We start from the raw sequence: 10,092 nt of genomic DNA, 5'->3' as shown, positions 1-10,092 counted from the left end.
ACATAGTACATCGGTGTAAGCTCTGGTGTAACATAAGTCACAAGTTCTTCCATTGAAGGCAGATGTGAATTATACCGCTCTCCTTCTACCATTATTGTAGATGGGCTAGGCTCAATATAAGGTGTAACAGGCACTAGTGCTTGTTCATCTATGACTCCTTCTGAATACATATACTTTACATGCATTGCATTATGTCCATGATATGGAGGTTGTTGACCCAACACTGGTTGTGGTCTTTCCATACCCATTGGTGGTCTTTGTGTTGGGGCCATATTAGGCTGATATCTGTATGTGGGTTGTCCTTGTGGCCTAATAGGCACATATTGAACATTTCCATCGTACTTTGGTCGGTAATAGCACTCATTGGTCTCATGGTTTGTCCACTTACCCTCGATAGCACACCATTTTTATAGCCTAATCGGTTGTCCCTATTGAGGTATCCCTTACCATGGTCCTCTCATAGGTTCTTTTTGCATATTATTCATCATTTCATTCATCCTTTTGAGCATGTCTTCTATGGCTGTAAGTGGTGATGCAGTAGCTGTTCCCACTTGTGTTGGTTTTGTGGATGTTGTTTTATCACTCTGTGCTTAGGGACATCTTCTTCATTGAAAATATCACAATTGTCTTCGAAGTCAATAGCATCTGATACACACTCTTCTAGGGTCATATGCTTCTTGCTATACAGTATAGCATGAAGTTCTTTGTTTAGCAATCCTTCTAGAAACAGTGACACTAATCTTTCTTCTACTGGTATTTCTAATCCTGGGCATCTTGCAATGTATTGCTTCATCCTAGTTGCACAATCCCTAACAGACTCACCTTGTTTCTGTTTGAAGCTATAGATTTGAGCTACCGAATTTTGCTTGATCCCAATTTTGGAGCATGCAGCTACAAATCCCTGAGCTAATGTATTTAAGTCCATGATTGACCTTGGTGGGATGTTTTGGAACCATGTCAAAGCTTTTCCTTCTAATGTCATTCCAAATCTCTCAAATTGAGTGTGGAAATCAAATATGCGTTCTGCTCTTAGCACTTGCTTGAAGCTTGCTAAGTGGTCATATGGATCCCCAAATCCACTGTATTTTCTGATCCATTTTTGAAAATCAGTTGGTCTCGAGTCCTTCAAAACAATCTGTTGGAAATAGTGATTCATGTAGCACTGGACTGGCTTTAATGTCACTCAGTTTTCTTCATGATGAGGTAGGTTTGGGTTTTTTAACATTTCTCCAAAAAGATCTCTCGCGGAGTTTTTCTCTTGAAATACGATCAAGTCATTGCCTTAATATCCAATCTCTTATAGAGTACCCTTGGTATCTAGTCTGTTCTACCTCCTCAGGACTCATTATAACAAAGTTATTGTTGTAACAATCCCTAAATAGGTAAGATGGTAGATCTGTTGATCCCTTGTCTTTGATTTTGAAGATATAGATGATCTTCATGGGTGTTAATTGCCCTGGCTTTGCATGAGAGGTCCATAAAAGATCCTTGACATTCCTATCCTCCCAACAATAGACTCCAATCCTAGGATTATCGATGCTAAGCCGTTTCAAAGGTTTCAGGTCAACTTGATCGTATCCCTCAAATTCTAAAGTTGATGGTCCTTTCGCTGACATATCAAAAATTATTATATTCACTTCTAACTCTATCACATCAGGATACATACTGAGTCCCATTTTTATCCATATATATTTTTCCTTGTTTGTTTGCCTTGATTTCCTCTTCAAACTCTATGTCATGGTCATCAATGCAAATGGCATACTCCTCATTAGGATCTAGGAAAAACTGAGCTCCATGGACATTAGTCTTATAAAAGGTGAGTTTGTGCTTATATTGCACTATCGTTCTGGTTCCTGGCTGACTCGAATAGGAAGACATTTCAGATGTTGAGACTTAATAAGTGTCTGAGACTTCTGCAAAGATAGTGCCCAACTGATCACCTTAATTCACACTCTCTTCAGTGGATACCCTACTAGAGGTCTCTCCAAATATGCCTTGATATGCTAGTATACGACCAGATCTGAGGTTCATATAGACTTGTTAAGCTTTGGATAGAGTACTTGCTGTCGGATTGAATTGTTATCAGTTTTTCCACTCGACTTGAATTCAACTCCTGTCAAACTCTCAATTCTTTGCCTGCAACCTCGTTCATGTGTCAGTTTTAACCAAGTGAGCAATTTTCTCGCAAAGATTGTACAAAACATCACACATTGCTCTTTCCACATCACACATTGGAGTTTTATAGCAATTGATATCGTTGATAAAACATGTTCTATAATGAACTTTCTTCAGGGCCACCATGGAATGGCTAGTAATTGTCCAATAGTTAATCCAATGCTCCCACTTTCTTCTTTTTTGTCTTTGGTTAAGCCTAAGCTTTGGATCTTTGTTAATAGAGGTACCTTAAGGCTAACAGAGGCAATTGAGCAATGTCTTTGGTTAATCCAGTGCTTTGAATCTTTGTTAATAGGGCTGCCTCAAGGCTGATAAAAGCAATTGAGAAATGTCCTCCCATCACAAAGCTCTCACGGATGACATGTAGATCTTAAATGTGAAGGTATAGTACTGGTAGGTTGTAAAGTAAATACTAGTTTTTACAAAGAATTAATGCTTCTCCTTGTGTTTGTGTAGCTTGTAAGAGAAGTCTTTCTCATCTCGGAGGGGGAGGGGCACTATGTATAAATCATGTATATCGCGTGCGTTCAAGGACTATTTCTAAAACTCCTTATCTGTGAATTTTTTACAAATAAAATACACCCTTTTTCTAATCAATCTGTAAATTTTTTCCCAATTCCAATATATGGTACCTTTATGTATATGAAAATGTGAGAAAAAATGAAATTTAATAAGCCCTTTGGCTGTACTCACGTGATAGTCACATAATTATTAAGTGACACCCCCAAGTTTCTCATGTGGTTTGGAAAGTGGTCACAATTGCAAAGCTAGTGGTTAACTATACCTATTTCAACCCAAAAAACAATATTAGAATAAGCATTTGACCATATATATATATATATATATAACTTGAAATACTCTTGTTGAGAGTTGACGCACTCATTGTTAGTATAATCAATAGGAATTCCTACACCCACAACCATGTTTAGAAGATGATTATATATATGGATGCCACTATCCATAACATCACAAAAGGCAACCCCAAAGGGCCAAAGAAACCAAAGGAAGAGACTAGACACCACAAATGGTAGCAAAGCGAACCCATAGAAAATAGCAAAGGGGGAGGAAGAGTCAGAGAAGATCCCTATGACTCCAAAGAAAGAGAAGAAAGTAAAGGAGTCTATTGCCCCTATAAACAACCCTAGAAAAATGCAAACACGTGACAAAAAGAAGCAGAAGAAGGAGATAAAAACTAAGTAGAAGAAGACATCAGAAGAGCCAAAAGCCCAAAAAGAAGGAACAAAAAAAGCAGAAAAAGAAACCGAAAGAGCCAGAGCCAAAGAAACAAGAAAAAAAGGAAGAGGAAGAGCAGCAGAAGAAAGAGCCAAGCACTCCAAAAAAAGAGCCCAAAAAGAACAGAGGAGGCCACATGGAAGAGTCCTAGGACTCCTAGAACTCCCAAGAACATTTGTTAAAACAACACGTTACATATTGTTAGATCCTAATATAGTCTTTTAATTTTTGTTGTAATTGTGGCATCCCTTGCATCTGTCTCTGCATGTTTTTTCCAATCCAATTGTGTTGAAAGTAGCTTGTCAAGACACAAAGCATAATCCATGTCATCTTCCAACCCTACACCTGAAGAGCCTAAATACTATGCTAGCCATGTGGGGAGTTTTTTTAAGTAGAGATAATAAAAATTAAATCAAAGTCTCCCTCTACCTTGTATTCTACTTCTACATTCTTCTCCTCATTAGGCTCTTGTTCATGGGCTTTTCCGTCTTTTTTCTTCAACTTCTTGTTGACAAGAAGTAAGGAAGGGGATCCATAATCCTTACCCATATCTCTTGGGCTTTTTTGAACCGGGTTCAACTATTTATAGTGTTGTGAAGCAATTGGATGGCAAGACTGTCTTTATTGTTTTGAACATACAAAAATCATACAATATTGAGGGTATGACAATGGCACCAAATGCAAATGGAAACCAATAAGATGAGACATTTGCACCAAACAAGTATTTCAATGAAAGTATTTTGTACAAAATGTCATTTGTAAGCAACAATTGATACAATTTGCCAACATTACTCGCAAGTTCGTAGGTCTCTAAATAGGGAGCACTTCGAAGAAGATGCACAATTTCTTCCGGCACTTCTTGGCATAGAGATTTCTTTTCAATCCTCCTCGGGACCTGCAAGTCATAATAAAAAATGGGGAAAGTAATATTATGTCACATATAAGCAAAGAATGATAGAAAGAAAGAAATCATTGTTTATACGCCTTCTTTCTAGCTATCTAAAAAGCAAAAGCTGCAAACAAATCTATCTCTTCATTGTGTAAGTCATGCTTTACTCAGAACATTGCACTTGGTTCATTGTGTAAGTCATGCTTTACTCAGAACATTGCACTTGGTTCTTATCTTCAACATCGCAAGGTGTTCACTGTTCATCTCAAAGCAATAAAAGTCCTTTGCCTTTATTGCTTTACTTCAAGACTTTTGCTTAATATCTGTGTTTATTGGCTTCTTGGTGGCTAAGTTTATCGTGTATGTTCGTGTTGTGCATCTGAGAGCATATATTCTAGTGATGCTTAGTTGTGTTGGACATTTGAGGATGTAATTTGTCACACGACATGATGGTGTAGTGAATGGTTGTGCAGTGACCATTCCGCGTAAAACAAGCGACCACATGGCAGCTGGCCATTCCTCCAAAAACAAGCGACCACACGGTGATTCGCGAGAGCACGTTTCACAGGCACTATCGACCACATGACGACTCGTGGAGGCGAAGAGCCACAACAAAGTACATTTTATGAGAAGGGTCCCTCCACGACCATTCTTGCCCAATGATTATATGTACATTTATGAGCTTCAGAAAAGGATAATGGAAACACCGAATTCATCAGTACCTCTTTGACATGAAAGAATAATCAATGCAGTGATTTAAACCATTTGAGCTTTGCTAAAATTGTGAACAGCACAAACAACGAACCATAAAAAAGTAATCAGTATCTTTTCTCTTATGAATATGCTTTCAGTACCAAGATACAAAAGATGGCCACCCGGACAGACACGTAGGGCCTGTAGGATTTGTCGCAAAAGTTGACATCCTCCGCCTCACCAGCCCAAGCTTTTCTTTCAAAGGCAGCTGCCTGCAGCTTCAAAAATGATCTTCCACATGCATGATGCATGTCACCGGATTTTCACAGATATGGTAGAACCAAGAAGCTCTCAACATCATACAAGAGCAACTCGCGTTGATCTACAGAAGCCCCGAAACATGCAAAACAGAACCAGGGCTAGAGTAGTGATCCAGAAAAGGAACATAGAGAAGCCATTGGTGAAGCTTCTGCATGACCTCATTATATGCTGATCTAAACTGATTGTTGATGAGACTGACCATTGAAGCTCTAATTCAGACATCCTTGAAAGCTGCTTTTCATTTTGTGATGAGGTCAATTCCACTCTGAAGTTTAGTGAAGACCCGCTGATGCCCAAAGAGCCTGGAGGAGGGAGAACCGACTTTAGAGCCTTGCTTTCAGCAGCAAAACAAAGACTCTTTTCTTTGTCTAGAAGTTGATGCCTTTCCAGCTCCAAGGGCAGCTCTTCTGCAGATGCAGGCAAAGCATTGACTTTACCAAGAAACTCTGAGATTACCCTCGCCAAAGATGAGGGTGGTGATGGGCTGGGCGGTGAATGAGCGGGCTGGTTGCTACTATCATTGGGTGGCCCTGCTGTTGAATTTGCACCTTCAAGTTTTGCTTCTGAAAGCGCCGTATTAGATGCAGGTTGCTCTTGAGCCCTAATTTCATTTGAATGGCTCAGAGCAAAGGCTCCTTCATGGTCTGGACTTAAAGTAAGACCTGCACCATAAAAATGTCACTTAGGTGAGCAGCAAATAGTGCCTTCACTTTTACATTGAGTGAAAAAAGCAACTGACCAATACCTGAAGGAACAGCTGCATCGTCCGCTGCTAATAACCTAGTCTGTTCACTCCCTAGAACACTCAAACCTTGAGAACTATCTAGCCGTACCTGTGAAATAAAACTAACTTAGTTATAATCAATCCCAAGAACCGAAACCAAAAACCAGGATGTAGATATGGCCTCGCCCTTCTTTAATCTGTAAAGCTGCCCCATCAAAAACCAGTGGTTATACTTGCAATCAAAAGTAGGGATCCCTTCCATTCAAGATCCTATAATATCCCATTCTTTGTTTGCCATGGCTAAGCAAACTCAAGAAGCCCTTCAGACACACACACTCTCAAACTCAACAGAAACACGATAGATCAAAGTGGTGAAAACCCATAAGAGAAGTATTTTGTCTCACCTCTAGCTCATTATTTACACCACTGTCCCCAACACGCGCCAAGCCCCTTACGCTCTCATTATGACCAGAAGGTTGTAAACTTTGCTGCACTTGCAGCTCATCTTGAGCAGGAATCATCAGCCCCACAGGAAACTCCATACCAGCATCCAATTCAAGAAGTAGACTTTCCAAAGCAGCTGATTCTAGAGCGTTTTGCTCATGACAAGGTTCCTCCAAGTCGGCTAATTCAAGGAAGCCAACACTCTGCAAGGTATCCATGTGGGAGCTCTGAGAAGGCTCTTGCAAACCAGATGGGGGCTCTGGTTGTGGTTGAAGCTGACCACTGACAAGGTGAAACATATTTTCCAACATGACAGACTCGCTATCACCTGGGCGAACCAGGCTACAAAAGTTCTCTATGCTGCTTGGATCAACCTCCAGATTGTTGGCTGTCGCAACATCTGTAAAATCAAGATCATTTTGGTCTTTCAACAGACCAAAGAGCTCATCCATCACAAGATCTCCCTTCAGAACTTGATCCTGCTCTGGCTCTTCAAAACTTATGACGTTCTGTAGGAAGGAATCAAAATCTTCTCTCGCCTCCGTGCCCTTTCTCGCACTGTCTATGACTGTGGCAACAGGTAAAATTTCTTGCACCTTCCTCTCCCCCATGTATTTAGTAGAAGGAGAGGGTAGAACATACACCTCATTTATTGAATTGTTCACTTCTTCCACCTCCTCTTCGAACACAGGCGCACCGTATTGTTCTCCGTTCCGTGGTCCGAGCCCACTCTTCCTTCTAACCCGGCACAACACAAATGAAGTGTCACTGCTCATTTTCTTCTTAGATTCTTCATCCAGTCTGTATTCATGCATGACCCAATCCGTTCTCTCTCCATGAGGTGCTCGGCCAGCATAGTAAATCAAGGTCTTCTTCAGCCCCACACATGAACCAACAGTGACTTTTCTGTCCTTGCCAGTTGCCTTCCAGTAGCCTGCTTTCGTTGTTCTGTTTGTACGTGAACCGTGGAGATTCCTCTTATCTTGAGCATTGAAAAAAAACCACTCAAAGTCCCTACTCCGCAAATTTGCCAAACCTGAACACAAGAAACAAAATCAGATCAACTCGTTTACAATACAAGGAAACACTCAAGAATTCTGTGTAAGGTCAAAACGACCATATTTGCATGAAACGAGAAAGAACCATCGTAATACATGACAGACATGCATGCATGTGTGTGTGTGTGTGTGTGTGTGTGTGTGTGTGTGTGTGTGTGTTTTGGTTACAAAAAAGAAGTGTGTGTTTTTTTTGGCCCGGCGGGGGAGCAAGGATCTAATGCTTTTCAAGCACATGTCAATCAATTGTGATGAAACTCGTGCTAATTCAGTCCATGCGCGCCTTCTCGCAAGAAAAACTTCCACTATCAAGCACAGACCGCATACAAGAACAGAAGCAAAAGCTTGAACGTACCAGGTAATTCTGCGGGCTCAAACTTGTAGATGTCGATGTCTCCGATCACCCAATCATCCACAAATTTACCAGCAGCCTTCCGCTTGAGGTAGTGGACCAAGAGCTCCTCGTCGGTAGGATGAAACCGGAACCCAGGCGGCAGATGCGATCTAGCCATCCAAGGAGAGGGTGGTTCAAGCGCGCAGAAGCGTGACGGTAGGAGATTTGATAGTGCAAGAGTAATAGGTAGTGAGTGCTACGAGGGAAGCATGTAAGAGCTCACACAGACTGCGAGCCCGAGAAAGAAGGTGAAGATGATGATAAAAACCCTCGCCTGAATACTCGTCCCACCTTTATGATACCTTTGCTTCGTGCTCACGGCTCTCTCTAAAGCCTAAATTTAGATGCAATGATCATGTGCATTATTGACCTCATGGCCGGAGGCGGGGACCTCCACCTTGACTAGTATGAGGAGGAATCTAGTGGTCCCAATGAGTGCACAACATATCCACCGTCCAATGGATGTGAGTCATTCCAATCGCTGTGAATGACTCACAAAGGAGTGACACAGCCACTCCCACAATCACCAAGAACACCGTGGTTTCTAGTTCCACCGGGGCTTGAACCCATAGTGAGCCACTGCACGTGGGCATGGGGTTTGAGCGATTACGAACTTTTATGGTTTTCATGAGCAATTGCCAAAAAAACTACTCATAGGTGGTTGTGATGGTGCTTCTTGGGTGAGGAGCTGAAGCAGATTGGAAATCGCCCAAAAGGACAAGCTGTTTTTAGGAAGACGACACTTTTTCATGTTCAAAGGCTTTCTTTAAACAAGTTATTGAATGGCAAGTGTGGCTTGCTGCTCCTCACATGAACATGTCGGTTGTTTGCAGGTTGTGCAAAAGTGTACAACGACGAAGCCAGGTGAGGTGTGCAAATATCACTCACACTGACGACACCATAAGCAATTTGTGATCTCCCTCTCAGCTTGACAAACATAGCACATACAACTCACAAAGCTAATAGTGTTCAAAGAACGTTCACATTGAGTTAACGTCAAAGTAGCTTTATATTCACCTTGATGCATGCAGCCTCCCTTCAAACCATTCAAACCAATTTTGTTCATGCTTGGTTCAGAAGTACATCATTTCCTTATACAATGGTCTTTACAATTGGATGTGTAACCACCATGAAGTTCTTTGTCCATCAGTTGTGTCTCTCTTGCATTACATAGTTAAGGAGCACGATATCACCATGATCAGGATGATAACATTTGATGGCATTAAGCAATCACGGCTAAGGAAGTGCCAAAAGATGAATGCCACTTTTTAAGTGCATGAAAAATTCTTTTAAGATCACACTTTATGATACTCAAAGCGAAAAAATACGACTTATGGTGGGTGGGAATTGGAGGCAAACTGGGTAGAAGGGCATGCTGAGGGATTAAATAGCTCATATGAATCCTCAAAGTTTTAAAAAAAATTGTGTAAACATCCCTATGTTATACTTAGCTACTTCCATTATGTGGAATCTTGACAAGGTGCTCAAAATCTCCACCCCTCTCTCCATTTCAAAGGCCCAACAAAACCACTTCTTATATCAGTTTCCATTACTCACTTTTGAACCATCACTTTGAATGTGCAAGGATCAAGCTAAACCACTACAAGCCTCTCATGGTGATGGTGATGGTGTGTAGGGTGGCCTTATTCATCAAAAACAAAAAAAAATCATCCCCCCCCCCCCTCCCCCCCCCTTTTTTTTCCACTTATCGATTAACCCTCCAGTGAAAACATTTTCATTAGAAATTCTCTCCACCAACCTTTTTTTTGGGCAAAATTCATAATTTGTTTATTAAGCAAAGCATGAAATTACAAAACAACCTCAAGATCGGGCCGAGCCTTGAGGTGTTGAAGATTACAAGTCGGATTTCTAACGCCTCTCATCAAGGCTTATCCTCACCAGCCTAACAAGGTAGGTGAACTAAAATCCTAGGTTTTACTTATCGTAGCTTGACGATACAGCATGGGTAGCCTAAACCAATCTTTCGAGTCTTGCTTACATCCGAGCATATAGATCACCACTCTGCTTTCTTGTATAATCTCTTAGAAGCTTGCCACGTTCAAATTTCCTTCTAACACATGGCGGTTCCTCGGTCTACTCCAATTTTTTTATGTGGAATCTTCACAAGATTCTCAAAATGTCCACTGACTCTCCATTTCAAAGG

The 10,092-nt window shown here is 41.1% G+C and overlaps 1 protein-coding gene across 2 annotated transcripts; it reads right to left on the bottom strand.

Moving 5' to 3' along the window:
• Positions 1-4,158: 4,158 nt before the first annotated feature.
• LOC147419606 (uncharacterized) lies at positions 4,159-8,226 on the bottom strand. Of its 2 annotated transcripts, XR_015187094.1 has the most exons (5): positions 7,890-8,226; positions 6,440-7,515; positions 6,057-6,144; positions 5,152-5,973; positions 4,159-4,303 (listed from the first exon to the last, which is right to left on the bottom strand). XR_015187094.1 is itself a non-coding variant. In XM_086505429.1 (4 exons), exons 1-4 carry the CDS (start codon positions 8,044-8,046, stop codon positions 5,348-5,350), a joined length of 1,947 nt encoding a protein of 648 aa, XP_086361555.1. In that variant the 5' UTR covers positions 8,047-8,226; the 3' UTR covers positions 5,107-5,347. The 2 variants fall into 2 exon arrangements, 1 of the variants encoding a protein (XP_086361555.1); XM_086505429.1 differs by lacking the exon at positions 4,159-4,303 and having other exon boundaries at positions 5,107-5,973.
• Between the last annotated feature and the right edge of the window lie 1,866 nt (positions 8,227-10,092).

Source organism: Adiantum capillus-veneris, chromosome 29 (genome assembly GCF_014529385.1).
Source record: "Adiantum capillus-veneris isolate H3 chromosome 29, ASM1452938v2, whole genome shotgun sequence".
In the NCBI taxonomy this organism is placed as follows: domain Eukaryota; kingdom Viridiplantae; phylum Streptophyta; class Polypodiopsida; order Polypodiales; family Pteridaceae; genus Adiantum; species Adiantum capillus-veneris.
Note: the sequence above shows the minus strand (reverse complement) of the source record. Positions and strands in the feature narration are given on the sequence as shown.

What these genes read in the sequence shown, in the direction of transcription:
- LOC147419606 (XM_086505429.1), bottom strand. Translation starts at nt 8,046, where the DNA reads ATGGCTAGATCGCATCTGCCGCCTGGGTTCCGGTTTCATCCTACCGAC. An exon ending in GTGTAAATAATGAGCTAGAG is followed by an intron (nt 6,145 to 6,439) that starts GTGAGACAAAAT and finishes TTTATTTCACAG; the next exon opens with GTACGGCTAGATAGTTCTCA. An exon ending in CGATGCAGCTGTTCCTTCAG is followed by an intron (nt 5,974 to 6,056) that starts GTATTGGTCAGT and finishes TTTATGGTGCAG; the next exon opens with GTCTTACTTTAAGTCCAGAC.